Source organism: Bubalus bubalis, chromosome 4 (assembly GCF_019923935.1).
Source record: "Bubalus bubalis isolate 160015118507 breed Murrah chromosome 4, NDDB_SH_1, whole genome shotgun sequence".
Lineage (NCBI taxonomy): Eukaryota > Metazoa > Chordata > Mammalia > Artiodactyla > Bovidae > Bubalus > Bubalus bubalis.
The window spans coordinates 163,714,614-163,741,920 of NC_059160.1; the positions used below are offsets into that span (position 1 = coordinate 163,714,614).

Sequence of the window (27,307 nt, forward strand, 5' to 3'; positions counted from 1 at the left end):
GGTTCTTGTCCTTTATAGGTGTAACTTTCTTTCAAGAGTACTGACTCCGTCAAAATAAAATTGAACTCACCTTTAAATCCGTGGGAGTAATACTTTTGCTGCTGACAATTTTAGATCTAATTCAATAGCTTTTCTGCGTCTGAAGACCTGATAAGTCAATCAGTAAAGTCTAAACATGTCTTTTGTAAAAGATAACTGTGATCACTTTGTAAGGCATACTTTATTATGCTTTATTGCTTTAAAAAAAAAAAAGAAGGATTGCGGCAGCCCTGCACTGAGTGCTTGTCAGTGCCGTTTCCCAACAGCACGCGTTCAGTGTTTCTGGGTCATAGTTCGGCAATCCTCGCAACATTTCAAACTTTTCCATTATATTTGTTACATGACAGGTGATGTTTCATGTTACTGCTATGATTCACCAAAAGCTCAGATGATGGTTAGCATTTTCAGCAATAAAGTATTTGTAATTACAGTATTCCATTGTTTTTTAGACATAATGCTGTTGCAGTTAATAGACTACAATAGAGTGTAAACACAACTTCACCACACACTGGGAAACCAGAAGATTTCATGTGGCTCACTTTATTGCGGTATTTGCTTTACTGTGGTGCTCTAAGGCATGCCTGCACCCACAACACTGTGAATGTCCTATCGGATCAAACTGCTGTTGACAAGGCCATCTTCCACGACTTGGCGCTCAAATACAAGGCCGTGAGGGAGGCAAAGTTCAAGTCTGAGGCAATCAAAGACAGGCAAAACAAGCGATTCTTCCCGGGCCGTGATCTTAGATGCTACCTCATCATCCAAGCAACATCCCAGGGGAAAATAAACAGAAGGCAGTGATACGCAAAATACTCTCTAAAACATTTTTATGGATAACTGTCATTAATACAGCAGGATCAGATATGATTATGAAAGATACAAAAAAAAAATCAGAAGAATGTAAGCATTTAATAGAAATTAAAACCTGAGCTGAAGGCTGATCAAAATGTTTGATACTTGGCACTGTTCTCATGAAAGATAAGAAACTTGTTTGGTCTTATAAATAAGACAGGTAACTCAGAAAAAGTTAAACTTAGATTTCAAAAAAGCTACAATGCAGGAACACTTGGCTTTTTAAAAACTTCACTACGCTACTGACAAACATTTAGGATAACCAGGGTTATATGAAGCTCTTGAGGGGGAGGCAGGGAAGCATATAAATTGTAGATTTTTAATTTGCAAGTTGAGATTATTTTGAAGAAATAATTTTGGTTTATTTATTCATTTAGCTCTAAAAGGCTGGCTCAGCTTGTCAGAGCACAAGAGAGAGCTGGAAGAAGTCAAAGACATGGGTATGGACGAACATAAAGCCGCTCCCACCTCTAGAAACAGGTAACACAGTGTCACACCATCACAGAGGACGCATTCGCAGAACAGGAGGCCTGTGACCAACTCACTGCTCTCTTTGGCTTCCAGAGTATCACTTACTAAGAATTTGATGAAAAATAGGGAAATTCTCCTTTAATTACTATCTATAAGCAGGAGAAACGAACAAAAAAAGCTAACACAAAGTGATGTACTTAACTGACTAAAAAAACTGTGAACGTGAATTCATTTTAGTATGCTGAATCTTGAGACATACTTACAGACCAATGGTTAATATACTACAAAACTTTAAAAACATAAAATCTCATCTACAACAGAACTCTAAAACTGATGGAATTAATTTCTCCCTTTTAATTATTCTTTCCAAGGAAAGTCCTGACACTGAGCAGTCACTGGAATTTCTACACTTTTACACATCATCAAAACATGATTTTTTTTTTTTTTTTTGTCAAAATGATGCAGGAAGCAATTTTGAATGAGATCAAGGAGCTTATGTTCTCTAGAAACACATTTTCTGGTTTTTGTACTGCAGGTTACATAAAAAATAAGGAAGGCTGGACTCATAATTTCTCTGATCCCAATGTCATTAAACTCCCAATGTCCTCATGCTGGGAAAGGATACAGAATTTAAGTACACTATTAAATTTAAAAAATATCTCCAGTTCTAAAAGAAACACTTTTTATTTTTTAAAAAACGGCGGACGCAGTGCCCTTTACTCAGCGGAGCCCAGCCACTGACTTCCTCCCTTTACCAGCTTTCCAAGACGACACCAAGTGAGGTTTTGCCCTAAGGCTTTTGCCTCGGGTTTTCCGGGGCTTCTCCTCTTTGTGTACCTTGGTGTGCTGCCTGAGGTGTGAGCTCTGGCTGAAGCATTTGCCGCATTCACTGCACTGGTACGGCTTCTCCCCAGTGTGGGTTCTCTGATGCTGAATGAGGTGGGAACTCTGGCTGAAGCACCGGCCACATTCATCACACTGATAGGGTTTTTCTCCAGTGTGAATTCTCTGGTGCTGAATGAGGTTTGAGCTCTGTTTAAACCTCTCTCCACACTCATCACAACTATAGGGCTTCTCCCCAGTGTGGACGCGGCGATGCTGAATGAGGTTAGAACTCTGAAAGAAGCTTTTCCCACAATCCGCACATTTGTGGGACTTCTTTCCAGTATGGATCTTCTGGTGTTGGAAAAGAGTCGAGCTCTGACTGAAGCTCTTTTCACATTCAACGCATTTATAAGGCTTTTCATCCAAGCCTCTTCTCAGTCTCCTCAAGCTTGAGTCAAATCGGACAGTCATCCCCCATCTCTGCCGCTGCCGGCCGGTTTTGCGCTGGTTCTCATAGACTTTTCCTTGGCTTGAGCTCCGAGATATACCTCCTTTAGGTTTTCCTAACCTCATGGTGAAGAGCCAAATGTATTCTTAAGACAGTCTATGTTCTTCTGAACGAGTGTTCCACTTCCTAGAGCTATACAGCTCAGAATTTTCTATATAAAAGAAAAAAAAATTATAGATGATTTGTTAATTATTCAACTTTAACACCTCTTCAGCCCATCAAAATTCATGTTTTTAAATTATGAATGTATTCAATATATATATGAAACAAAGATAATTCTAGGGAAAATAATGTGCAAAATAGTTCTAATAATTGCAGTGAAAGTCGCTCAGTCCTGTCCGACTCTTTGCGACCTCATGGACTATACAGTCCACAGAATTCTCCAGGCCAGAATACCGGAGTGGATAGCTGTTCCCTTCTCCAGGGGATCTTCCCAACTCAGGGATTGAACCCAGGTCTCCCACATTGCAGGCAGATTCTTTACCAGCTGAGCCAGAAGGGAAACACAATAATTTCAGAGTCTAAACTTAATAAATACAACCAAATTTACCTTTGGAGTTCTTGTCTGTTGGGACAGGACAAAAAAAAGTGATAATATATAATACAAAATTTTGTTGGGCAATAACAAATGAGTATGTAATTCTGAAAGATTAAAAAGTAGAGACAACATAATATTTTAATGGGAATAAAAAATAGCTCCAAAAGACAATAAAGATTTGGGTAACAGATAATCATTATGTTTTAATATTTGCTCCCATATTAAGCTGATTGTTATTTATGGGTGGCTAATTAGGGTGCCCAAATTAGAAAGAAATGACGAATCATACTACTTTATTAAATATTTGTTTAGCCTTATTTGCTTAGCCATTCTACTTTCACAGCTGTGGAGGACAATTTAGTTCTAACTTTGTAGCATAAATTGTTTTGAATGTTAAGAACTATTCTATAAGGGGTGGAAAGTTTCTGTGAATCTATTCAACAAATACTGGATGAGGAAAATGTCAACAATGAAATGTTTCATTATTGTTTCTTCTAGATTCCAAGGATCCAAGAAAGGACAATTGTTTGAAAGCTTGATACAAGAGGATTTTTTTCTGGGAGGGAAAAATTTCCAAAGAACTTTATTTGACAGTGTAATGAGACAGAATAAAAGGTGGTGGTAAAACACAAGAAGAAGACAAGAAAGTAAGTTTACACGTAAAAATAGGGAGGAATTTTAAAAATACTTAAATGCTGCAAGAATCCAAATTTTCAAATAAATTAATTTCATTTAATTACTTACAAGGTTATTTAATATTGTGGCCACAAACAAGCACAAACTCCAAATAGGTGACAAATGTGGGAGAACCTAAGACTGCAAAGGTAATACCATTATTGGAACTAATTTCCACCTCCTGTGTCAGCAAGTAGACTTTAAAATGGGAATAATCACCTTGGTCTCTGCATACAAGCTTACAAAGGATATAACTGAAAACAAAAATTATTTCACGGTCACTGCTTTTCCTTCATTATATTGTATAACTGAGACTCTAGACCTGATAGTGCTGAGATTTTAACTGTGTATGTAACAGTTACATCTGCTGTAATTAAGGTAAGTACCAGAAAGAGAAAACTGCCCACAACACAAAATTAGAGAGCACTGCTCATTTCTTAACTTGGTAAATATTTGTGGAACATCTATTTCAAGGAGACATCTGTTAGGTACATGATGTTGGTGTTCAAAAATAGCTATAATGGTAATTATATACTGGAAAAAAAACCCCACATTTATTTTTCAATACTATAGAAGGCAGTTCTAGTAAGAAACTCTAATTCAGCTGGAGCACTACAGACGAGGAAATCATACAGGTAGCCTGGGTCACTGTGGTATCTATTTCATTCTCAGAGCAGGTTTATGGGATTATCTCCATTCTACTTCCATTTCTAAGGAAAGGGTAGGCATACTTTGGCCAGGTTCCCAGCCCCTAGAAGCCTGACCCCAGAACCTGTGCTCGCAGGGGCAGAACTGACTGCAACCCCAACTTGCAATACCAAGTCCAGCGCTCCGACCGGTGCTCTGCCAAATTCCATGGTAGTCGCGGGCATTAAGCTAAATTTGAGTGAATGGAACTGTTGGCCACGCGAACCAGCCTGGCTGGAATGTGCTTGCTTTCTCGCCAGTACAAACTGGGACGACAATACAGCCGCCAGATCATCAGGGGTTAGAAATTTACATGAGTCAACGTCTGTAAATTGCTCAGAACAGCCCTGCGCCACCCAGGCGTTTGTTCAATCTGTTTAATCCGGCCACGCGCCTGATGGACGGCGAAAGGAATGCGGCTCAGAAGCCTGGGCCAGTCCTCCTCTGGCCTCAATTCGCCGGGACTTCGGTTAAGGCCTCCGCCCTGCCGAGGCCTCCGACTGCCGGGCCCACCCACCCGCTTCGCCCCCGGCCGCGGGGAGCCCTCGGGGCCTCCCGGTAGCGGAGGCCCGAAGCCGCGCCCCCACGCCGTTCCCGGGTCGGCGCCGCCCAGCCGCGGCCGGCTCGCGCCCCTGCGGGCTCGGCCCACTCACCGCCGCCGCCCTCGCTCGCTTGCCCCGAGCCCTTCGCGCTGCCGGAAGTGCAGGCCGCGCGGTTACTCGGCGCCACGCGGTCGCTCTAGGAGCTTGGCGGAGTGGCCCTCTATGGTCCCGAGCCCACCGGAAAAAACCGCTCTTCGTTTCTTCCTGTCCTTTTGTTTTCGTCTCGTATCCCTCGAAAGGCGTCGTGTGGCCTCCCAGGAGCGCAAGACCTGTGGCTGTCTCCCTTTGTGGTGGAGGAGCCACCAACAGGCCGGGAGCTGCAGCCAGAGTTTCAGGGCTTTTGGATTCAATACAAGCCCGTTCGACCCCAAGACTTCCTTGTACAAATAGTAATTACTGATTATATAGAGGTACTTCTGGAGAGCCTAAACTATTCCTGATACTTTTGAGTCACCTTATTTAATTATTCCAAAAACCCCCTACAAAATGGGAACGATCATACTATTTTTAAATTTTTTTTCCTTAAATGTTTTTATTGGAGTATGCTGCTGCTAAGTCGCTTCAGTCGTGTCCGACTCAGTGCGACCCCATAGACGGCAGCCCACCAGGCTCCCCCGTCCCTGGGATTCTCCAGGCAAGAACACTGGAGTGGGGTGCCACTGCCTTCTCCAGTGCGTGAAAGTGAAAAGTGAAAGTGAAGTCAGTCGTGTCCGACTCTTAGAGACCCTTGGACTGCAGCCTACCAGGCTCCTCCATCCATGGGATTTTCCAGGCAAGAGTACTGGAGTGGGGTGCCATTTCCTTCTTATTGGAGTATAGTTGCTTTTTTGGAGGCTTCCCCGATGGTTCAGCGGGTAAAGAATCCGCCTGCAAAGCAGGAGACATAAGAGATGTGGGTTCAATCCCTGGGTCGGGAAGATCCCCCTGGATGAGAAAATGGCAACCCACTTTAATTGTCCTGTGTCCATGGGATTTTCCATGCCTGGAAAATCCCATGGACAGAGGAGCCTGGCGGACTACAGTCCCTGGGGAAATGCAGAGTCAGACACGACTGAGGGACTAAGCAGACACACGTAGCTGCTTTACAGTGTCGTGTTAATTGCTCACTCATTTTACAGTTAAGGAAACCAAGGCTTAGATTAGCGGTTTGCTCAAGTTCAGACAGTGTGTAAGTGGATGGCCACATTGGAATGTGTCTTTTTGGCTCCAAGTCTGGTGATTTCCTGGTTTTCATCTCTTGCAGCCAATCGCCTTCTTGTCCCACCTAGCCTGTGCTGGGTCACCTGATCCCTCCTCTTCTTCCTGGGCCCTCCTTTGCCTACAGAACACCTCCAATCTAATGGCTTCAGATACTATCTGTATGTGCTGAAGACTCTTGAACTGGTAACTCCAGTCTGAAGTTGGGATGCAGGTATTCTTGACTTGTATAAACAGTTACTCAGTGCCCATCTGCATGCGTGGTATACCCCCAGATGAACTTACTGTATTCACTGAACATGTTACTTCAGCAGTCTTCATCCTGACAGTTGATGGCAGCTCCAGCTTTCCAGTTGCTCAGGTCAAAAATCTTGATGCCACTGGTGTCTCTTTTTTTACCCCAAACCCAATTCCAAGCCATCTATAATTCTATTGGCTCGATCTTCAAAATATATCCCAAATTGAACCACTTTCAACACCTCCTGTTATTAGCTCCACCAAGCTTTGTTACCTCCTGTCTGCAAAATATATCCAGAATTGAACCACTTTCAACACCTCCACTGCTATTAATGCCACCAGGCTGCTTGCATTGGCTTCCTCTCTGGTCTTCCTACATCTACTCACAGCCCCCGAGTGGTCCTCTGAAAAACAACTCAGATTATGTCATTCATTTTGTTCAAAATCCTCCAAAGGCTTCCTAAATTCTCAAAAGACTGCTTTTATTAGAGCAAAAGCTCCCCATGTTTCTAGAACAAGAGCTCATGACTTCACAGGGGCACCAAAGCTGTCATGATCTATCTCCTGTTCTTTGTCATATCTGTAGTGCTCAGAACAGTGCTAGAAGGTAGCAGGCACTCAGCAAATATTTGTTGAATGAATGCAATTATAAGATTTCTCATTGTTTACAAAGTGCTTTTACATCTGTTCTCTGGTCATTCATCTTTATGTTTCTTAAAGTGTCTTATAGTCTCACGAAGCGGTATCCTAGTATCTGTCTTAAAGAGAAATAAAATAAGGCTGAGCGGGAAACCTTCCTGGAATACATAGTGGGTTGATGGCAGAAGCAAGACTAGATCAAAGGTTCAGATCTCAAGATGGAGCCTTCTGCTCTGCAGATGGCAAAGCATGAAACTGTCCTGGACAGGGACTGTCAACTCAGTAATCTAGATGACAGCCAGACTGTTAAGATTAAATAAGATAATGTAAGGCACTTAGCACAATGCCTAACACATAGGAAATATGAGGCATGGTTTGTTGTTGCTGAGTTGCAAAGTTGTGTCCGACTCTTTGTGACCCCATGGACTGGAGCATGCCAGGCATTGTTATTTTACTGTTAAATTATTATTACAAGTGGTTCTAGTGGCTGGATGGGGGTAGAGGTATGGGACAGTGGACAAAGATAGTTTAGGTAAAGTTTCAAGAACAAAAGTGACCTGCTAGGACTGTTTGCTTTATGTGCATTAAAATAGTAAAAATTTATTCAAAAAATTTTGCTAGTAAGAGAAGCGTTACTCGCTCAGTTGTGTCCAACTCTTCTGCGACTCCATGGACTGTATCCTGCCAGGCTCCTCTGTCCATGGAATTCCCCAGGCAAGAATACTAGAGTGAGTTGCCATGTCCTTCTCCAGGGATCTTCTCAACCCAGGGATCGAACCCAGGCCTCCTGCATTGCAGACAGATTCTTTACCATTTGAGCTACCTGGGAAGCCCAGTTAAAACTACACATCCCACGTAAAGGTGGATCATCCCTTTTGCCTGTACCTAAAAACAACTGGGCCAGCTACAGAAGGCCCAGAGATGTGTCGATGAGAGGAGTAGAGAAGTGGATGAAGAAAGATGAATCTTAAAAAGGAGAGAACAGAAGTCAGGAAATAAAGGGCTGTGGGTAGCCAAAGTGAACAGAGTAGGAGGTGAGGATGGAAGAGGCAAGAGATAGAAAAGGATATGCGGTGGAGAGGAGGGGGCGGAGTAAAGAAGAAAAGGAAGAAGAGAGAGAAAGCAGGCAAGGTTTGATGCTCTCGATTGCCAGTATGATAATAGCCAACACCTGCTGAGTGCTTACTAGGCTCCAGGTGCTGTTGGAAGCACCGGCAGTGTCTCGTTCCGTATGCCTGTGGTGTGACTGTTCCTGAGCATTTGCTCCACCCTTCCTGAGTTTTACATCCCTGCTCAAAGCTGTGTGACTTTCATTGTCTCCTAGTGAATGACTGTCCATTCCACTGATATTAACTTTACATGAGTAGCACTGGCCAGCTGCACGTGTGTGGATGCAACGTATAGCCCATTCCAGAAGGAGCTTGGGTCACTGTGTTTCTGCCAGCACTCTTTTCCCTCTGCGTCAAGAATAACATGTCCCAAGCAGTGGCTGCTCCAGGATGAGAAGACATGTGGAGCGGAGCCACACGAGCCCACTTGCAGCCACCTGCAGTCACGTGAACAGGCCAGAGAAATAAACACTCTTGTAACCACAATGTTTGTTCTTACTTGTTACTACAGCAAAGCTCATATACCTTCCACAACCTTAAGAGGTAAGAATTGTTATAATCCTGTAACAGTGAGAAAAGGGAGGCATGTAGCTTGCCTTAGGCCACCTGTTCATGAGTGCAGACAGTTTGGCCTCAGAGCCTATGCTCTTCGCCTCTACCTAGCAGTGATTAAAATTGATCACACTGGATATTACAGATCTAGTGTAAATATTTACAGATCTAGGGGACCTTCCCAACCCAGGGATCGAACCCAGGTCTCCTGCACTGTAGGCAGATTCTTTACCAGCTAAGCCACAAGGAAAGCCCGGATATTTACAAAGCAGAAAGGAAAAAGGCGGGGAAGGGGGAGGGAAGACTGTACAGTCAGGGCCACAGAGATAGGCTGTGTTCTCCTAACAGCACATCCTTCTGAGAAAACTGGGTCAAGACAGGCCAGCTCTCTGAATGGTTAGGGCTTCGTTGGGAAACTGCTCACAGCAGGGGCCAGAGTGTCCCTGGGCCCAGTTGTATCTGAAGGGCTCATTCAAGGAAGAAGAGGCTTCTGGGCTGAGAACAGTCTTTTTTTTTTTTTTTTTTGAGTATAATTGCTATACACCGTTGTGTTACAGACAGAACCGTTGGCAAGACAGCTTCTTTTTACTCTAGCTTTGTCCCTTGCACCCCAACTCCCTTGCAGACAGACACACACACCAGAAAGCACGGCCTCAACAGGGAGCATTACTGCCTGGGATCTGCCTTGGCAACAATGCAAAGGAGGCCGGTCACACATGTGGCCCAGGGACCAAGTGCGGTAACAGGGGCCATCTCTCTCCCACGAAGGGCCCCCGAACAATGGTTCTGCCCTCCAAGCCTGAGACTTTGCTTTCTGTTTCCTTTGGGTTCTCTGGGAAAGGAAACTCTGGGAATTCCCATTCCTGAGTGTGCAGAAAACATCTCTGTTAAAAGCCCAGCCAGGAGGGAGCAGAGTCCAAGGGCGGATCAGCAGCTGGCTTTCTCCCAGATAATCACAGCTCCTGGGGCCTGAAGACAGCATGTGCACTTGCTGTTTTTACATTTGGAAAGGCTCGAGTCTGACCGCCTTTCCTGGGAGGGAGGAGCAGGGCGCCTGACAAACATACCCCACTGCTGCCTGCGGCTCTGGGCACCCGCTGCCCTGCAGCTCTGGGCACCTGGATCCTGCCCACACGGCACGCTGCGTATTGTGCGCTTCTCCACAATCACCTGATCTGACAGGCTAAGCCTCGTGCTTCGTTTCCCTAGGACTAAGGGGCCAGGTGTGTCCTTGGTGAACCAATGGCTTTATTTTAACAGTGGGAAGGTCTTTAATCCATCTTCTGGTAAACATTCTAAGCTGGTAGCAAATGGTTATCACCACAGGAAAAACACAAGCCTTTTTTTTTTTTAAATTCCCTCTGCTCATTTGCTCTGGGCAAATTACCCTGTTTTTCCTGAGTTCAGATCTTTTGCAATCATGTTGATTTTATCTTGTGTTTATTATTTTCCCTGGTTCCTGAGGTCTGACCTGGGAAGACCGTCCTGATCTAGGAGAGGACGCTTATCACCGCAATCTTCACCTTACCTTTGGATACATTTTCTACCTGAGATACAAGTGAGTGAAGCAGGGTGTGACAAACTCTCTAAAAGCTCTAGGAGAGAGGCACATGAACTCCCACACAAACCAGCAGGAAACTGCAGAGCCTAGGAGAAAGTCTGAAATTGTGGTGTCCTGGTGAGCTGAATTAGCATCTTTTCAAATTGCCTCTGAAAAGCAAGTATCGTTGATAGCTTTGTAATCCTCAGATGGTCGTAGAAATGTATAGGCATACTTCATTTTATTGTTCTTTGCATACACTGCATTTTTTTTAAATTGAAGGTTTGTGGCAACCTTGCATTGAATAAGTCTATTGGTGCCATTTTTCTAATAGCCTTTGCTCAATTCCCTGGTGGCTCAGACGGTAAAGCGTCTGCCTACAATGCGGGAGACCTGGGTTTGATCCCTGGGTCAGGAAGATGCCCTGGAGAAGGAAATGGCAATCCACTCCAGTACTATTGCCTGGAAAATCCCATGGACAGAGGAGCCTGGTAGGACCCCAGTCCATGGGGTCCCAAAGAGTTGGACACGACTGAGCGACTTCACTTTGCTCACTTCATATCTCTGTGTCATGTTTTGGTAATTCTCACTGCGGACAAAAAAATGTTGCATGTTGCCAGCCATTTCTGTAAACAAGAAATGTTGGCTGCTATCAAGCCATCAGTCCCTGCAGCTGCTCCAAGGGTGTACCCCGAGGGGAATTCAGGATAGAGAAAAACAGGATACTGGCCCTCCATCGTTAAGATGCGTATCTAAGGAGTAATTTTAATGAACCTAGACTCTTGTATCTTCCATACACAAAAGGCAGTAAAATCATTAACTTGAGATGTCTGTTTTTTTGTGATTAGCATTAATCTTTTGATGTTTGATTACATGTTTTTTTGTTCTGTTTTTAAGCAAAAACTTCCTATCTTGTTTCCTCTCTTAACTTGTTGGAATAGTTCTTCAGAGCTGTCTAACAGGCTCTCCCATGGGGTTTGGTCCTCAGTAAGTTCCCCAAATAAAACATAACTCAGGAAGGGGGTTCAGGAGAGAGGGGACATATGTAAACCAATGCCAATTCATGTTGATGTATGGCAAAAACCATCACAATATTGTAAAGTAATTATCCTCTAATTTAAAAAGAACTCGCAAATTTTAGGCTTTTTTTTTTTCAGTTGACATCGCAATTTTCCAGCCTGTCATTATTGTGTTTATAATAGTGATCTATGATCAATAATCTTTGATATCACTGTTGCAAAAGATTATGCCAAAGGCTCTGAGAATGGTTAGCATTTCTTAGCAATAAAGTATTTTAAAATTAAGGTATGTGCATTGTTTTTTAGACACAATGCTACTGTTCACTTCATAGGTGATAGTGGGGCTTAAACTTAACTTTGATATGCAGGGAAACCAAGTTGTGTGACTCACTTTATTGTGATCTTTGCTTTATTGCAGTGCTCTGGAACCAAATCTGCAGTATCTCTGAGGTATGTCTGTACCTTTTCCCCTTGTTAGAGATATCTTAGCTATGTTATTCAGAAGTTAGCTTTGGTAACTTTTCTATTTCACAAGTGGCCCTTATCAAAACAGGCCTTAAACGAAGTAATATTGTAACAGCTGAAAAGAAAAAACAAAACCAACCAATTAAACCCTCAAAACAAAACTGGGAAATCTTTACAGAGGGTTTCTTCATCTGATGGCTTTTCATGTGTCAGGCCATCTGCTCCAAGGTTAGCGGGCGTCTTCAGGCTGGAATGTCTCCCACGCTGTCTTAGGCCAGTTGGGCTCAGCCCTGGGCTCCTTCCGGGGAGCGTCACCATCTGCGCTCTGCAGATCCCCTGGCCCTCCAGGGTGTGTGGCCGGGTCTCCCGGGTAGGAGGCCTCTGAATGCAGGCTGCAGCAGGACTGTCTTTGTCCCTTTGGAGCTCAGCTGGTCTGGCACGAGGCAGTGGCCCCTCGATTGCTGCTGAATGATGGTCAGCGGTTGTCCTTGACCTGAGCTTATAGTATGGTCTGGGAGGCTGGTGGTGGCTTTATTCACCGTGTCTGACTCTTGTGACCCATGGACCGTAGCCCGCCAGGCTCCTCTGTCCTTGGGATTTTCTAGGCAAGAATACTAGAGCGGGCTGCCATTTCCTTCTCCAGGGGATCGTCCCAACCCAAGGACTGAACCCAGGCCTCCTGCACTGCAGGCAGATTCTTGATCATCTGAGCCACCAGGGAGGCCCTCTGGGTAGCTATTTCACTATTTCACTGGGGAACCCTGTTTGACCAGCTCTCTACCATCTCCTAGACCCTGCTGCCTCCCCCTGAGCCCCGGAAGATTCCTGAGGTGCTCCTGATGCTGGAACTCTGCAATTCGGGGCGACCCTAACGCTTACTGTCCAGGCTGCCCAGACCTCCTCCTCTGAGCCCTACGGCTGTCGCTGTCCTCAGGCCCCACACCAATCCCAAGGATGTGCCTGGAAAGGAAGGACCATGTCAACGTCAAGAGCGGTGGGCTGCGTTCAGCATTAGCTCCTCTACCAAACCCGGCAACGCATTCTGTAGGACAAGAGTTTCAGAGGTCAGAGCAGAGGGTCGGGGTGGGCACACACGACAGAGGCCAGAGCAGAGGGTCGGGGTGGGCACACACGACAGAGGCCAGAGCAGAGGGTCGGGGTGGGCACACACGACAGAGGCCAGAGCAGAGGGTCGGGGTGGGCACACACGACAGAGGCCAGAGCAGAGGGTCGGGGTGGGTACACACGACAGAGGTCAGAGCAGAGGGTCGGGGTGGGCAGACACGACAGAGGCCAGAGCAGAGGGTCGGGGTGGGCAGACACGACAGAGATCAGAGCAGAGGGTCGGGGTGGGCACACACGACAGAGGCCAGAGCAGAGGGTCGGGGTGGGCACACACGACAGAGGCCAGAGCAGAGGGTCGGGGTGGGCACACACGACAGAGGCCAGAGCAGAGGGTCGGGGTGGGCACACACGACAGAGGCCAGAGCAGAGGGTCGGGGTGGGCACACACGACAGAGGCCAGAGCAGAGGGTCGGGGTGGGTACACACGACAGAGGTCAGAGCAGAGGGTCGGGGTGGGCACACACGACAGAGGCCAGAGCAGAGGGTCGGGGTGGGCAGACACGACAGAGATCAGAGCAGAGGGTCGGGGTGGGCACACACGACAGAGGCCAGAGCAGAGGGTCAGGGTGGGCACACACGACAGAGGCCAGAGCAGAGGGTCGGGGTGGGCACACACGACAGAGGCCAGAGCAGAGGGTCGGGGTGGGCACACACGACAGAGGCCAGAGCAGAGGGTCGGGGTGGGCACACACAAGCGAAAAAAAAAGCTTGGACCTAACTCCTTTGGTTCCACATGGCAACACCTTTATTGAGTACCTAGGAAACTCTGCTGACAAAGGAGACGGGAAACTGCGGCAGACCTCCCCTGGGCATCTCTGCACCTGCCTCTGTGAGCTTGGCGCCAGGTCAGGACAGTCCTGGTGTGGGGCTCACCCTGAATAGTGGGCTCAAACGGCGTAGCTGCTCCCACGCTCTGCTCTTTATGGGTGCCGGTGAGGAGCTACTGATTGAGGCAGAGCTGGAATCTCATTCATGCTGACTTTCTGGCTTTGGGAGACTTTATAGTTTTCCCCTTTAAATCCACAATCTATGGGCCCCATGGGGAGAATCTGGTCTCGTTTGCTCTGTTTTGGACAAACACCTCACATGACTGCTGTAAACTGTTGCATAATTTTTGCAAAGGCCTTCTTGTTCATTCTAGAATTTTTCCATCAACTGGCAGGCCCAAATTGTTCTGGGTTTGGCCCCAGGGGATTCAAAGCCCTTTCTCCTCAAACAGTTTTTCCCGGTGGTGGCCCTTTGATGGAAAGTATTGACGCACATCCAGAGAGGGCGGGAGGCATACAAGTGTCCGAGGAGAGTGACGGGCGAAGCGTGGCCTCCCCAAGCCGCTGCCGGCAGTCCCTAGACAGCTCCTGGCCTCTCACCCACCCTGGAAGCATCCTTTCAAGGTCATGTGGGTCATCTCCTCAATGTGATATGATTGGCATGTTTCTTTCAGCAAGTTCCTTATAAGAGTCACTTCAGGTGTTGCTGGGAAGTTCAGGGTGAGTGCCTCCGAGAGAAGATGGGCTGCTGGTGCTCTTATTCTTGGTCTGACCTCTGCCGGCAGGGCACTGAGCTGTGCGAGGCTCATGGAGCAACATCAGAGGCTTGAGGACATCAGAGGCTTCACCTGGCACGCCACAGCACAGTGACAGCTGGGAGCACTGTACATCCCATTCCCGCTGGCAGTTCTTGCTCTTCCCAGCAGAGTTTCTGAGCGGCGGCATGAGGCGAGGGTGGACAGGGTCTAGTGGTTCACGTGTTTCATGAGGACAATGGCTTGTGGTTCTGCAGTAACTCTGGGCCAGGCACTGGAAAAGCAAATGGAGCCCACACCCTAGAAGCAAAACCATGTTCTGCTCCCCTGATTTGGAGAGGTGTGGCATGAACAGGACTGGCCATGCCATCTAGCTCCTTAACTTGGCTCATGTCACAGCTTCAGGGCTCCTCACAGCCCAGGCCCACCTCACATGCAGACCCCACCCAGCAAGTTCCTGGGTCCTCAGGCTTAGGACTGGGCCCCTGAGTGCTCAGCTTGGAGCCAAGGGCCAGGGCCATGGGACTCATGCTAGCTAGGCAGGTGGACAGGCAGAAGCGCAGATGCTAGATTCCTCGGCCGTGTGACCAATCTGGGCGACCCGTCAGGGCCTGGCCACTGGCTCTCAGTGGGCACTGGCTGCTGGGGGCTTCGGAAGGGGCAGGTGCTAGTGGGCTACTTGGCTTCCACCAGCTGCTCCAGGCGCTGTAACATTGTCAGACGCAGGGCTTGGAACCTGGAGGGAGACACAGCCGAGAGGATTCACTGGTACCAGAGGGGACAGGGAGCGAGGAGCACAGCAAAGGAGCCCAGAGATGCTGGGCCTGGAGACCCATGGCTCCTGACCGGCTGATTAGTGGCCAACATCTCTCCTCTGCCAAGAAGGAAGAGCCAGGACCCACATCCTGCGAGGCCACTGGCTTCGAGGAGTAGTCAAACAGGGCTGCAGACTCTGTCAAGCTTCACAGGAGAATGCTCCTTCTATTCCAAACAGTCTCCAGTACGGACAGGAGTGTGCTGGATTAGACGGGGCAGCAGAGGGGGGGTCAGGAAGCCTGCGTCCGAGCCTGGCTCCACAGTCACGTGGTGAGACTCCTTCCTCATCTCGGGCCGCTCTGCCCTCTCTGTGCACCGAGCAGACCTAGACCAGGTGACCCCCAGGTCCCTTCTCGCTACAGTGACACGGTTCCCCCGATGAGGTCTCCGCTGACTGCCTGAGTGGGGCCTGACTGTACACACAGAAGCCTTTTAAAGAGACATTCAGCCAGAAGCCAGGATTTACACAGTCCCCCGACCGCAGACTCTCACGGCGAGCGGCCTCCCTCCTTCCCTTCCTAAGAGGGACTCTGGGACCGAGTTTCCCTTGCAGAGGGAGACACAGACCATCGGGGTTTGCGACCTGACCTCACAGAGCCAGGCCCTGCCGGAGCATCCCCCGGGAGCAGCAGGTGACACCCACTCCCCTGCCCACCGGACTGGCCCCTGTGCTTGCCACCATCAGTGGGTACAGGCAGTCCCAACAACCGCTGATTTGGGGCAGGCTCAGCGCTCCCGCTAGCGTGAACGGGCACTTTTCAGACCAGGCTGAATGCGCATGGGCAGGCCCCCTTGGCGGCACCTCCAGGGCAGGGTTGCCAGCAGAACGCACAGCCCTGGGCCAGGGCCGGCCCGTGCTACTGCCCGAGTCTCCTGCCCAGTTTCAGCAGCTCGTGTCCATCCCGTGATGGTGGGGCTGCCGAGGCTCGATGGGCGGCCTGGGCTGCAGGCCCCCCTTTGGGCAGGCCGTCACCCCGGTCTGGTGGCACTATGCAGCAAGGGGCCGGGGGAGGTGCTGGGGAGCCAGGGTTAGCAGGCATCCCTGAACTGCGTGAGGACGCCTGGCACAGCTGCAGGGAGAGCTCTCCCAGCCCCGGGCCTGGTGCTCTGACTGCAGACTTGCCCTCATGTTCCAGACCCACGACTGGCTACTTAAGTGCTGCTTACTTCATGGTCAGTTTGATTATTTCTCTTTCCTCCTCTTCTTTTAATTTTTCAACAAAACTGTCCAGCACCGGCATTTCAAACTTAATGTACTGAGCGACCTAGAAAATCCAAGAACATTTTAATGTGCTTTAAATTAGAGGCCAAAAATGTTTTCTTTTCCTTGTGGCCGATTCAGCAGGGTCTTGTCTCCAAGGAAGAGGCTGCCCGTCTTCCTCCCACCCCCCGACACAGCTCTGTGTACCAGGATGGGAGGATGGAGCCCATTCTGACCCCAAAGGCAACTGTGATCCCTGGGAGGAAAGATTAAACTGAGTTTTAGGAAGACCATTCAATAGTGAGCAGAGTCACTCTGGGAGTTCTCTGGGGTTGGGGTGGAGATGGTGGGAATGCCATTGTTTCTAACAATAGAATGAAACTCACTAGTCTGCAAATGGCCCGAGGGACACAGGGTCACAGGCCTTCTTCTTGAGGTCCACACCCTAAGGCCTATTCTGTGTAGCGGAGTTTGAAAATGTGCTCTTCGCCCAGTCAGGACGAAGATGTCCTGAGACACCTGGGCCTTTCCTAAGGTGCAGTTAGACCCTAGGTACGGAGCTTTTGTTGTTTTTTTTTAAATGTAAATAACAACAAAACACACTCCAATGAAGGAAAAGACTGTACCTGCCTGTTAAGAATGGAAAAGGCCAGGCCATGGTTTTCTAAGACCCAACTTCTTTTTCCCCTGAGCCAGCTGATGGATCTGGTGGTGGCTGATAGCAACAAGACAGGATGAAACCATCAAGATGGGATGGACTTTGTGATGGCCTTGGGGGCCCTGGAAGCATTGCCCAAGGGGGCTCTGCCCAAGGTCACAGGAGTCCGCCACGCTGTCCCCCAGCCCCTCCCTCAGGAGAGGCCTCGAGATGCCGCAGCCCCACTCACATCGTGGGGGACCTCCTCGCCCAAGTCAGCTTCCATCAGGAATATCCTGGCGATCTTCTCACAGGGCCCATGCAGGATTCTGGCAATCAGTGGGTACTCACAGTCTTTTAATTTTGTACGCTCTGAAAAAGAATGTAGTAGACAAAATTCGTGGGGTGGTAGGACTGTGTCTCTTTGTTCTAGGATGGGAATGGGATGGAAGACAGATGTCCAGGGGCCCTGGCACTGCTGCCAGATGCTGTGTGACGGACACTGCCTTGATGTGGATCGTGTCCTTCAGCGAAGGCCCAGCTCAGAGAGGAACAGCGGCTGGAGGAGCACGGCGCGGGAAGTGGACTTGGGGAGGCCAGGCCATGCAGCGCTGGACAGAGGGCTGTTCCCAGAGGGTGAGGGGCTTCTCATCCATCCTGAAAACCCAGACGCACAGTCCTCCCCACCTCTCACTGAACCTCCTGGAGAGAGCGGCTCACCACGTGGTCCTGGTGGGATTCCGAAAGGGATGACAAGTGTGCCTGGATATAAGCCTGGGAGGGGTGCCCGTGGTGGGGGCACAGCGTGTCCCAAGGCCAGGAGGGCACCTGCCCTGTGCCCACTGCCCAAGCCAGCTCAGCCCTCAGAGAAGGAGCTCAGTTGGCGAGCTTGCCAAATGGATGGGGACTTGAGTCAAAGGCAGACACTTACCCCCCGACTCATGAACGACGTAGAGTGCAAACTCACTGGGGCTGTTTTCCACCTGCACAGGTAGTGACAGGAAGTCAGACCATGGCTTTTCAAGACAGGAGAGAGAGAAAAGGACCCCTGGCAGTAACCACATCCCCAATGCCACACACACAAATCCCCAGGGCCCACCCCCTTAAATTCCCAGAGCATTTCTCCTGCTAGCTCAGCAGAGGAAACCTCGTTCAGCCTTCTACCAGGAGCCATGGTTTTCACCAGCCCCCTCCCCAGCAAAACTGCAAACCACCAGCCTCTGGGCGAGGCTGCCCAGGGCCAGACTTACTCGGAACTTGTTCAGCAGCAGAGTGAGCACCTGCAGGGTCGTCATGGTGCTGTTGACTCTCACGTTGGTCATGGACCCATAGGCAGGAGTGAACACGGAGGTCTGCACAGGAAGGGGGAGGCGGTTCAGGGGGAGGCCAGAGGAGACACAGGGCTGACACCAGGCAGGGTATGAGCATCCTGTCAGCCCGCTGGCACTGAGCAGCCTGGGACAGCAGGTGAGCCTGGGCTCTGCGATCACCTGTGTCTGTCCATCCACACAGATCCACACACAAGCTGTGCCCAGATCCAGGCATAAGCAGAGAAGCTTTGACAGCTCACATCATACAGAGGCCTCTAAGAAAGATGCCTGCAGATCTTTAAAAGCCAGATTCTTTTTTCTAGGAACCAGGACCATAGGAAGCTTGGTGTGCTGCAGTGCATGGGGTCGCAAAGAATTGTGCACAACTGAGCAACTGAACAATAACCAGGGCCATGAGAGCCCTTCACGAGGGGCTGGGGAACGAGTCTCTCTACTCTGTCTAGAACCAAATCACCAAGTGTCTGCTGATTCTACGGCTAAAGGTTCTCAAATCTGTCCACCTTGCTCTATTCTCCCAGCTTGCCTGTGGTGAGGCCCTCTGTTTATACTGCATCAGCTTCCCAACTTTTCCCCTCTAGTCTCAGCCCTTTCGATCCATTTCCCACCCTATTGAACAAAGGAACAACCTTTCAAACATTTTGCAACTCAAAGTGTGTTCTGGACCAGCCGTGTCAGTATACAGTCTCAGGCTGCCTGGTGCAGACTCCTGGGTCGGCATCTGCCTTTGAGGAGAATGTCCGGGATGCCATTTGCAGGGTAAACCCTGAGCAGGGCTGTATCACAGCGCACGCCACAGCCTGGACAGTGGCGTCCGCAGCTCCTCCCACACGGTGCACATGTGACGCATGGCTCCCTCCCAAGCATCCCATGCTCCAGCCACACGGCTTCTGCACAGTTTCGGGGGCCCGTGATATTCTCGCAGGTATCCTGCCTTTGTTCATGAGACACCATACATGAAGTCAACCAGGGAATTTCCGGGGAATAAAGTTAAAGCTTATTAAGTCCTTAATGATCACCAATCAGGTAATAACCCTGCAAAATACTTCATATAGCTTCTTTGATTTAATCCTCACAACAGTCCTTAGAAGTACATGGAGCTTGGAGAGGTTAGTAGCTCATTGGAGTCACCCATCTAGAAAGGGCAGAGCTGCCCCAAGCCTCATGCTTCACCAGCGTGGCACAGGGTCCTCCCTTCATGTCTGACTTCCCTGTGGGCAAGCTCCTCCTTGCTTTCTGAAACCAATTCCCGTTCACACATTCCTCCTGTATGGTCCTAGCTCTGCTTTCCCCGGAACGTACTTGGGCTCAGGGTACTTGAGGGCTTTGTTCAGTGTCCCCAGCTGATGTCCAGGTACTAGAGCCAGGCTCAAACCCAGACCTGTTTTCTCCACAGTTGAGATGTAGAATGACTCTGGGTGGTGCAGAAAGTCCGACTAGACTTTCAGTTTCTAAGAAATATGAAACAGAGGAGTCAGGCTATCTCTAGGAGAAGAAAGGTCATGTCAACAAGCCATCGTGTTTCTTCCACCTGAACTCTTTTCTCCAGAAGAGACCAACCAGCTCCAAGTAGGAACAAAGGTCCCGTGGCCCCTTTCCCGTCTCTGACCACGGTGCTTTCTCCCTCCCAGGACACGCTTGAGTCCACCAGGCAGGGCACTGAAGGCGGGCGCCGCGCTCACGCGCGCCGGGAGGCCATCACTGCTGGGAGCAGGAGCCGGTTTAGAAAATAGTGAAGTGCAGCAACAGCGTGCAGTTCTAAGAAAGAAAAGCTGGAATAACAACTCCAGAAGCTAATTCTAGGAATTTATTATTGTAATTTTTTTCAATTGTTGCCGGCGACTCAAGCACTTTGTTACCTGATTTCTAAGGACACATTCTGAATGGATGTGGAGCGAGGAGCAAAAAAGGGAGCCCCTCGCTCCTTCAGCAGATGTGAATCAACTGTCCAACATGGCTAAGACAGCAGTTCACGTCCCGGAAGGTACCCAGTTTGCCTGGAAGGATGGATCCACGTGCGGCAGGTAAGTCTGTGGCTTGGGGAACAGCCACCCTGACTAGTGTGTCGAGTGTAGGTCTGGCTGGCTAAGAAGGGCGGGAGGGCACCAAGGGACGCGAAAGGCTGTGATGAAAGCCGCGACTGGTCACTTCGGTTCATTTCAAAGGCTACAGGCTGTTCAGACTTCTCCATGTCCCCGTGACATTTGCAATGACTAATGTAAGGTTTAAAGTGCCCAACACACCTCGTAGAGGAGAGGTGGATGTACTGAAGATAAAGCCCACGATTCAGTACCTTGAGTCATAAAAACCTCCTTTTTTTTTTTAGGAATGTAGAATTAGAATGAGCCTAAATCCATGCAAAGAATTTTTCTAAATTTTCAAATAGTCCCTTAAAGTAGCATATCAATATTTATTCAAATATTAGCAAATGGTGCTTACTTAATACTTTGCAGACTAAACCCCTTTGGAACAGTATTTAAAGAATACTCAAGTCAGGGACTTTCCTGGCAGTCCAGTGGTTAAGACTTTGCCTTCCAATGCAGGGGGCTGGGTTTGACCCCTGGGCAGAGAGCTAAGATCCCACATACCTTGTGGCCAAAAAACATCAAACATAAAACAGAAGCAATATGGCAACAAATTCAATAAAGACTAAAAATGGTCTACATTAAAAAAAAAAAAAAAAAAAAAGAATACCCAAGTTAGATGGCTGGTCCTTTGGGTAATCCAGACATTCTTAATCTCTGTTTAACTTCAGCCCTGCCTTCCCCTTCCCCTCTGAGGAAACTACTCTCAAATACTCTGGTTTTCCTAAATTTGGGCTTCCCTGGTGGCTCAGATGGTAAAGAACCTGCCTGCAGTGCAGGGGACCCGGGTTCAATCCCTGGGCCAGGAAGATCTCTTGGAGAAGGGAATGGCTACCCACTCCAGGCAAATATTTTTGCTTGGTAAATCGCATGGACAGAGAAGCCTGGCAGAGTATAGTCCATGGGGTCACAGAATTGGACATGACTGAGTGACCGACACACCCAGCCTCCTAGATTTAGTGAAGATAACCTATTGTTCCTCATTAACACTCACTGCAAAGCTAGTGCAGAGTGGAGGGAGGTCCTGATGATGGAGCAGGGTCCCTTCAGCCCGCCTTGTTGAATTCTTCATTCCCAAGTGCAGGGTACTGCAAGAGGAGCTTGAATGGCTCTGAGCAGACCTCACCTGTGTGACTGTGCTTCAGACCTGACCCAAGACCTCCCTTCGCCCAGCTCCCCATCCCATGAGTCACCCACCACCTATCAGGAAGGGCAGCTGCTGAGCCTGGAAGCCCTGGCTTCCAGCTTCCCAGTGCTGCAGGATGTGTTCTATGGCAGGACGCCCCATTCCGGGCCTCACCCACACTGCCATGGGTGCCATTTATAGTAACAATCCACTTCTCCTTTTTACAGTTGGGTTTGTTTATGGAATGATGTCATCAGGGGAAGGAGATCTTTTTTTCCTGAGGTCAGTACAATACATACTAGGACAAAAGGCTAGGACAAAAGGGTAAGTGCTGGGAATCAGGAGCTGAGCGAGTTCTCTGGGACCCATCACACATGCTCCGGGGCACACCCCGACCCAGGTGGCTTAATCCACCAAGCGACAATGCAGCAGGGACATGCCGTTCCCGTGAAACAACGAAGCGACCTTGGGTAGGAGCCGTACAGAAAAGTGACTTGTTGAAGACAAATGTAGCATCATTCTCCAAATACACATGCAGTCTGTGAGAATGAATTGACAGTGAGCATGCGAAGGGAAAACTACAGGCTTTGTGGTCAGGAAGTGAAATGTTATTTGGGGCAAGACAACTGTCCTCCTCAGCCTGTTTCTCCATCAGGACACAGGCACAGCCTCACCTGTATACCAGGGCTGTGCATGCGTGCTAAGTCGCTTCCGTTGTGTCTGACCCTTTGCGACCCCTTGGACTGTAGCCCCCCCAGGCTTCTCTGCCCATGGGATTTCCCAGGCAAGAATACCGGGGTGGGCTGCCACGCTCTCCTCCAGGGATCCAGGCTGCGTCTCTTACGTCTTCTGCATTGGCAGGTGGATTCTTTACCACTAGCACCACCTGGGAGGCCTACCAGGGTTTTGCAGAGGGTGAATTCAGGCATGATCACCGGGGGCCCCCACTACGGAAGGTCCAATGAGTGCATGGCGCTTGGGGCTGGTTCTCCAAGCCTCAGCTTCAGGGCCCAGGGGAGAGGCCAGGCTGGGCCATCACCTTGTGGTTGTAAAAGTGCCCGTTGATAGAGAAACGGTGTCGCCGGATCCTCTGGGCCTCCCCGGCTGCTCGGCTCCTGGGCCGCCTCTGGATCACACAGGCTGCGTCGCTCTTGGTCCGCATCAGCTGTGGGGTCTCCTCGTCCTCCTCCACTGGCTCTGTGGCAAGAAATGGACAAGGGGGTCAGGCTCAGGACAGGGGCTGCAACAGTGACAGAACAGCCTCTGTGGCAGTGCTGCGTGAAGTGTGGCTCCCTGTGGCAGCGCCGCGTGAAGTGTGGCTCCCTGTGGCAGTGCTGCATGAAGTGTGGCTCCCTGTGGCAGTGCCGCGTGAAGTCTGTCTCCCTGGCACACTGGGCTGCGGGAGACGCAGTGTGAGCACCGTCCCTGTGATGGAGGCTGGGGTCCAGCCAGCGTGATACCCACTTTGCAGACAGGAAAGGTGACCCCCACACAAGATAACCTGTGTCACCATGCCACACGGCCATAGCCTCTGGGCCTCCAACTCCAGGGACACAGAGCAGGACTTTGACAGCCCCAGCCCTGTCCTCTGGGACAAGCCCTTCACTGAGTCCAAGAGGAGGTGCAGAGAGGACAGACACCCAGGCACGGATCCTGGCAGGTGGGGAAGAGGTCCCAGAGGCCTGCAGGGCCAGGTGAGAGCTGTGTTCTCTGCAGATGTTCTCCTTTTCAGAAGGCAGCACGTTGCAGGGATTCAGACAACCACATCACCTCTGGAAGCCTCCACTTCCTTGTCCTTGGGTGAGGCGTCAATAAGAATATCTTGGGCTGAAGAGAGATTTAGCAGGGGCTGGGCTTCCCTGGTGGCTCATTGGTAAAGAATCTGCCTGCACTGCAGGAATTGCAGGAGATGTGGGTTTCAGCCCTGGGTCAGAAAGATCCCCTGGAGAAGGGAATGGCAGCCCACTCCAGTATTCTTGCTTGGAGAATTCTATGGACAGAGGAGCCCAGTGGGCTACATTCCATGGGGTCCCAAAGAGTCGAACACGACCAAAACAGCTTAGTGCACACGCTCTTGAAGGCAAACAAAGCCACTCTTTGCTACTCCACAAAGCTGAGCTCCAGAGACGGCGGTCATGAGCCAGCCCCCCCACCACCCCAGATGAGTGGGACCGGGTCCCGGGCTTCTTGAGGCCCCACCGACCTGATCTGTCTCTGGAACTCTCCTCCTGGGGCCCAGCCTGAGAGCTGGGTTCCTGAGCAGTGACTCTGCCATCTTGAACAGGTGGCTCCTTCCTGAAAAGAGACAGTCATGGTGCTGAGAGGGCTGCTGGCAGAGAAGGGTAGTTTGGATCAAAGAAAAGGAAGCTGGCTGCCTCTGTGGGCCAGACACAGGCCAGAAGCAGGACAGGCCGAGTTGAGGCCGGGATTTCACACATTGTCAACGTAAAAAATAAAAAGAAGAGCAAAAGGTTGCCAGCATCTGCTGGAAGGAGAGGGAATCTGCCCTGCAGACCTGAGTGGCCTGTTCTAAGCCCTGGGGTACGGACAGAGGGACACACACAGACCCATGCTGGGCACCAGGCCAAGGTGGTTGGCTTCTGTGGCCGCGTGCCGAGTGGGCTCTCTGGGCTGCCTTCTGGCCCGGGGGAGGAGGGCAGCAGCACCCTCGAGGGGGCTAACCTCCAGGCCTCTGCGAAAGGTGGACTCCAAGCCAGGGCAGCCTTCGCTGGACTGGAGGAGGGATGGGCGTAATGGGAAGTAGCCATACCGGGAAAGGAACCTGGGAGGAAGAGACAGAGGAGCCAAGCCAGCACTGAGGGGCCTCCGAGGGGCCTTGTCTGAGACGGCTCGTGTGACCACTTTTACCCTCCTTTCTAAGGAGCCCATCCAAACTCGAAGCTCTAAGGCCCAAAATCCACTATGTGACTAGGGACACCTGGAGATGCGCCAGGGGCATCAGCGTGCAGAGGGCCGTGAGAGCAGCAACTTTACTTGCATTTTTGAAGGGGAAAACGTTTTGAATTTCCGACTCTTAGAAGGATTTATTATGTGTGGAAGCAAGCAAAACTCAGCAGCTTACTGCCCATCTTTGGGTGTGAAGTGGGAAGAGGCAAACGTCTGTTAAGACAGGTGGAAAACCATTTTATCCCTATCAAAACATTCTTAATATATTCAAATAAATCTGATATAAATAAATTCTGATAAATTTGTAAAAGTAAATTCTGATATTGAAATAAAAGCAGAACCGTTGGAGGCTAAACCTGTGTGTTTTAGGACAGAACAGGCTGAGAGGCTTGGCTTGCAGACAGAGGCCTCTTTCTCTTACAGACGAGGAATATCTGAGAAGCACAAGTGGAGGTGAGGGCAGCCTGGATTGCTCTCCAGGAGGGGGTCGGGGGTGACTTGGTTGTCATGGAGAAGAACCACTTGGGGGTGAGGCTTCAGGTTGGCAGCTGAGGTCCTGGGCTGAGGCAGTCAAGGGGTGACTGACCAGGTTGAGGGTGGGTTACCCTCCCACCTCCCGCCCCAAACAGAAATGGGGCTTTCACTCAGAGACAGAGATCAACCTCCTGGCCCCGCACACTCCAAGCAGTACCTTTAGGTTGTCATGGAGACCACCGGGCCCCACCCCACCCAGTGGGACACTCACGAATGGCAGCTGGACTGTCCGGGTGTCCAGGAGAGGTGCACGCGCTCCCTGTCATCCTGTATCTGGAGCCGGATGGGCCGCTTCAGTCCCCAGGAAATGTTGAGGAGCCCCTCGATGATCAGAGCCCCTTCTTCCTGTGGGGACCCACACGCTCAGCCTCTCCTCTCAGAGCAGCTGCACTCAGGGGTCACTGGCCACCCTCACACCCCCCTCAGAAGTCAGCCCCCACCCACGGGACTCCCCTGTGCACTCAGGCCCCCAGGTGCAGCCTCTCATCCCTAGGGTCCCGTCTTCCTCTAGGGGAAGGCCCACACATTTCTCTGTGCTCTAAGGCACGAGGCCCGGGCTGGAGAGGAAGCCTGAGGCGTGCCCTTCCACCGCTCGGGAGCAGGGGCTGGGACAGGGCGCTGAGTCAGGTGTCCCACAGGAACGCAGCTGCTGTCCGGCAGGCACGTCCGCACAGTGGCAAGGAAAACGTTCCAGGGAAGCACAGCTGTGCAGACACCGGTGCGACACGGGCCAGCTCTCCGCCCAGCGCTTGCCCTGCTCAGGGGGCCCACGGTCACCTGCTCCTACTGGGAATGTGCCAAGGGCACTGGATCCCATGCCCACTAGAGCTGAGCAGGACCAGCATGGTCCCCACCCCCGATTTCCAAGCTGGCCTCTCTCCTGAAGGCCAGTCTTGCCTTCCTCACCACCTGGGGTATGGCCAGTCCTGTGCCCCACTCATGGCACACACACTCAGAGTATCTGCAACAGCTCCCAGCCGGCGTCCCTGACCAGCCCTAATTCTCCAAGGTCTGCAGATGGCACGGCCACTCATCTGCTGCCAAACCCTGAGGTCCTAATCAACAGAGTCCTCCAGAAGCACTCTCAGCCAGCTCTCACGTGCTCCCCTTGGGTTCTTGATTCTGTTTCTTGACCTATTTCAGGCCTCTGTCTGCACACAACCACCTCCAACTTCCCTGTGCCAAGCTAATCAAGCCCACACGTGCTCCTGGCTAGGCTGTTTTGTCTGTACCCTCAGAGCACCTGCCAGGAACCTTCTCAGCCTCACCCTTCAGCCGAGTCACGTCTCCCCAGCTACATGCTCCTAGTCGGCTCTGATACTGGTCTTTTGGCAATGAACTTAAAGCATCATTCTCCCAGTGCTCTCTCAAGCACCATTCTATTATAGATTCACCAACACCATTTCTTTCTCCTTGTTGGCACTGAAAACTGTAAGAACAGAGGCCCTGTGGGAGTCTCACATCCCTGGCAACACTTATAGGGTGTCCCGCGCTACTGATCTCATGGTAGTTAGTAACAGTTTAAAAACACCCTGCCATCCACAAAGAAAATAGGTCTCTTCTGCTCAAGGTTATCAAAAATACACATAGCTTTCTGGAACGGCCTTGCACCATTTGCTAAAAAGAAAACAAGTGACAACAGGAGCAGCCAGAGCCGCTGGCAACCACGGACGCTGCACAGAGAGGCGACTCGCTATCCCCGGAAAGTAAAGACTATGGATTCAGTGAGTTAGCGGTCCCGTGAGGACAGTCAGAAAACCCAAAGTGGGAGGTGAAGGAGGTCCCTCGCCTCTGCTGTGGGTTTCCTCTGATAAGATCAGAGAAAGCTGCAGGCTGGGAGGGCGTTCCCTCCATCCAGGGAAGGGAAGCTCAGGCTGGGGGCACCCCTGCTGTCTGCGCAGGGGCATCAGACATGAGTCACACGAGGCAGCAGGTCCCCAGCGCGGCTCAGCCCTGACCTCAGAGGCAGCAGCTCTGCCCCAGCCCCTCGCTTCCCCAGACCAAGCCCCTGCATCTTTCTTCACAGTGGGGTCCCCAGAACTGTCTTTGAAGGCCTGGCCTCAGCATGTCCA

General features: G+C 50.3%; 2 protein-coding genes and 1 long non-coding RNA gene across 10 annotated transcripts in view; 1 reads left to right on the forward strand and 2 right to left on the reverse strand.

Moving 5' to 3' along the window:
- Nucleotides 1–201: 201 nt before the first annotated feature.
- On the reverse strand, nucleotides 202–5,388 carry ZNF22 (zinc finger protein 22). 2 transcript variants are annotated; one of them, XM_006073967.4, is made up of 2 exons: nucleotides 5,249–5,388; nucleotides 202–2,846 (listed from the first exon to the last, which is right to left on the reverse strand). In XM_006073967.4, exon 2 carries the CDS (start codon nucleotides 2,758–2,760, stop codon nucleotides 2,083–2,085), a length of 678 nt encoding a protein of 225 aa, XP_006074029.2. In that variant the 5' UTR covers nucleotides 2,761–2,846; nucleotides 5,249–5,388; the 3' UTR covers nucleotides 202–2,082. The 2 variants fall into 2 exon arrangements, with proteins under 2 accessions (XP_006074029.2, XP_025140742.2); XM_025284957.3 differs by lacking the exon at nucleotides 5,249–5,388 and adding an exon at nucleotides 3,978–4,090.
- A 4,636-nt stretch (nucleotides 5,389–10,024) lies between these two features.
- On the forward strand, nucleotides 10,025–20,861 carry LOC102403213. 3 transcript variants are annotated; one of them, XR_006550893.2, is made up of 4 exons: nucleotides 10,025–10,154; nucleotides 10,396–10,489; nucleotides 11,909–11,940; nucleotides 12,747–13,447. It is a non-coding gene; the product is annotated as an uncharacterized LOC102403213 (long non-coding RNA). The 3 variants fall into 3 exon arrangements; XR_006550892.1 differs by lacking the exon at nucleotides 10,025–10,154 and adding an exon at nucleotides 20,216–20,861 and having other exon boundaries at nucleotides 10,296–10,489; nucleotides 12,747–13,019; XR_328885.4 differs by lacking the exon at nucleotides 10,025–10,154 and having other exon boundaries at nucleotides 10,296–10,489.
- RASSF4 (Ras association domain family member 4) overlaps nucleotides 13,803–27,307 on the reverse strand; it is a 33,852-nt gene continuing 20,347 nt past the window's right edge. For 2 of the 5 annotated variants that reach the window (XM_006073970.4, XM_006073969.4), the window contains exons 4-11: nucleotides 25,447–25,580; nucleotides 23,998–24,089; nucleotides 22,834–22,991; nucleotides 18,507–18,608; nucleotides 18,188–18,239; nucleotides 17,507–17,628; nucleotides 16,586–16,683; nucleotides 15,362–15,831 (exon numbers count right to left, since the gene is read on the reverse strand). In XM_006073970.4, the coding sequence (XP_006074032.2) occupies nucleotides 15,744–15,831; nucleotides 16,586–16,683; nucleotides 17,507–17,628; nucleotides 18,188–18,239; nucleotides 18,507–18,608; nucleotides 22,834–22,991; nucleotides 23,998–24,089; nucleotides 25,447–25,580 (846 nt within the window). In that variant the 3' untranslated portion in view covers nucleotides 15,362–15,743. Of the gene's footprint in view, nucleotides 15,339–15,361; nucleotides 15,832–16,585; nucleotides 16,684–16,881; nucleotides 17,335–17,506; nucleotides 17,629–18,187; nucleotides 18,240–18,506; nucleotides 18,609–22,833; nucleotides 22,992–23,997; nucleotides 24,090–25,446; nucleotides 25,581–27,307 lie in introns of those variants that run through there. The other 3 variants (XM_044942450.2, XM_044942451.2, XM_044942452.2) reach the window with 3 other exon arrangements.

What these genes read in the sequence shown, in the direction of transcription:
- ZNF22 (XM_006073967.4), bottom strand. Translation starts at nt 2,760, where the DNA reads ATGAGGTTAGGAAAACCTAAAGGAGGTATATCTCGGAGCTCAAGCCAA.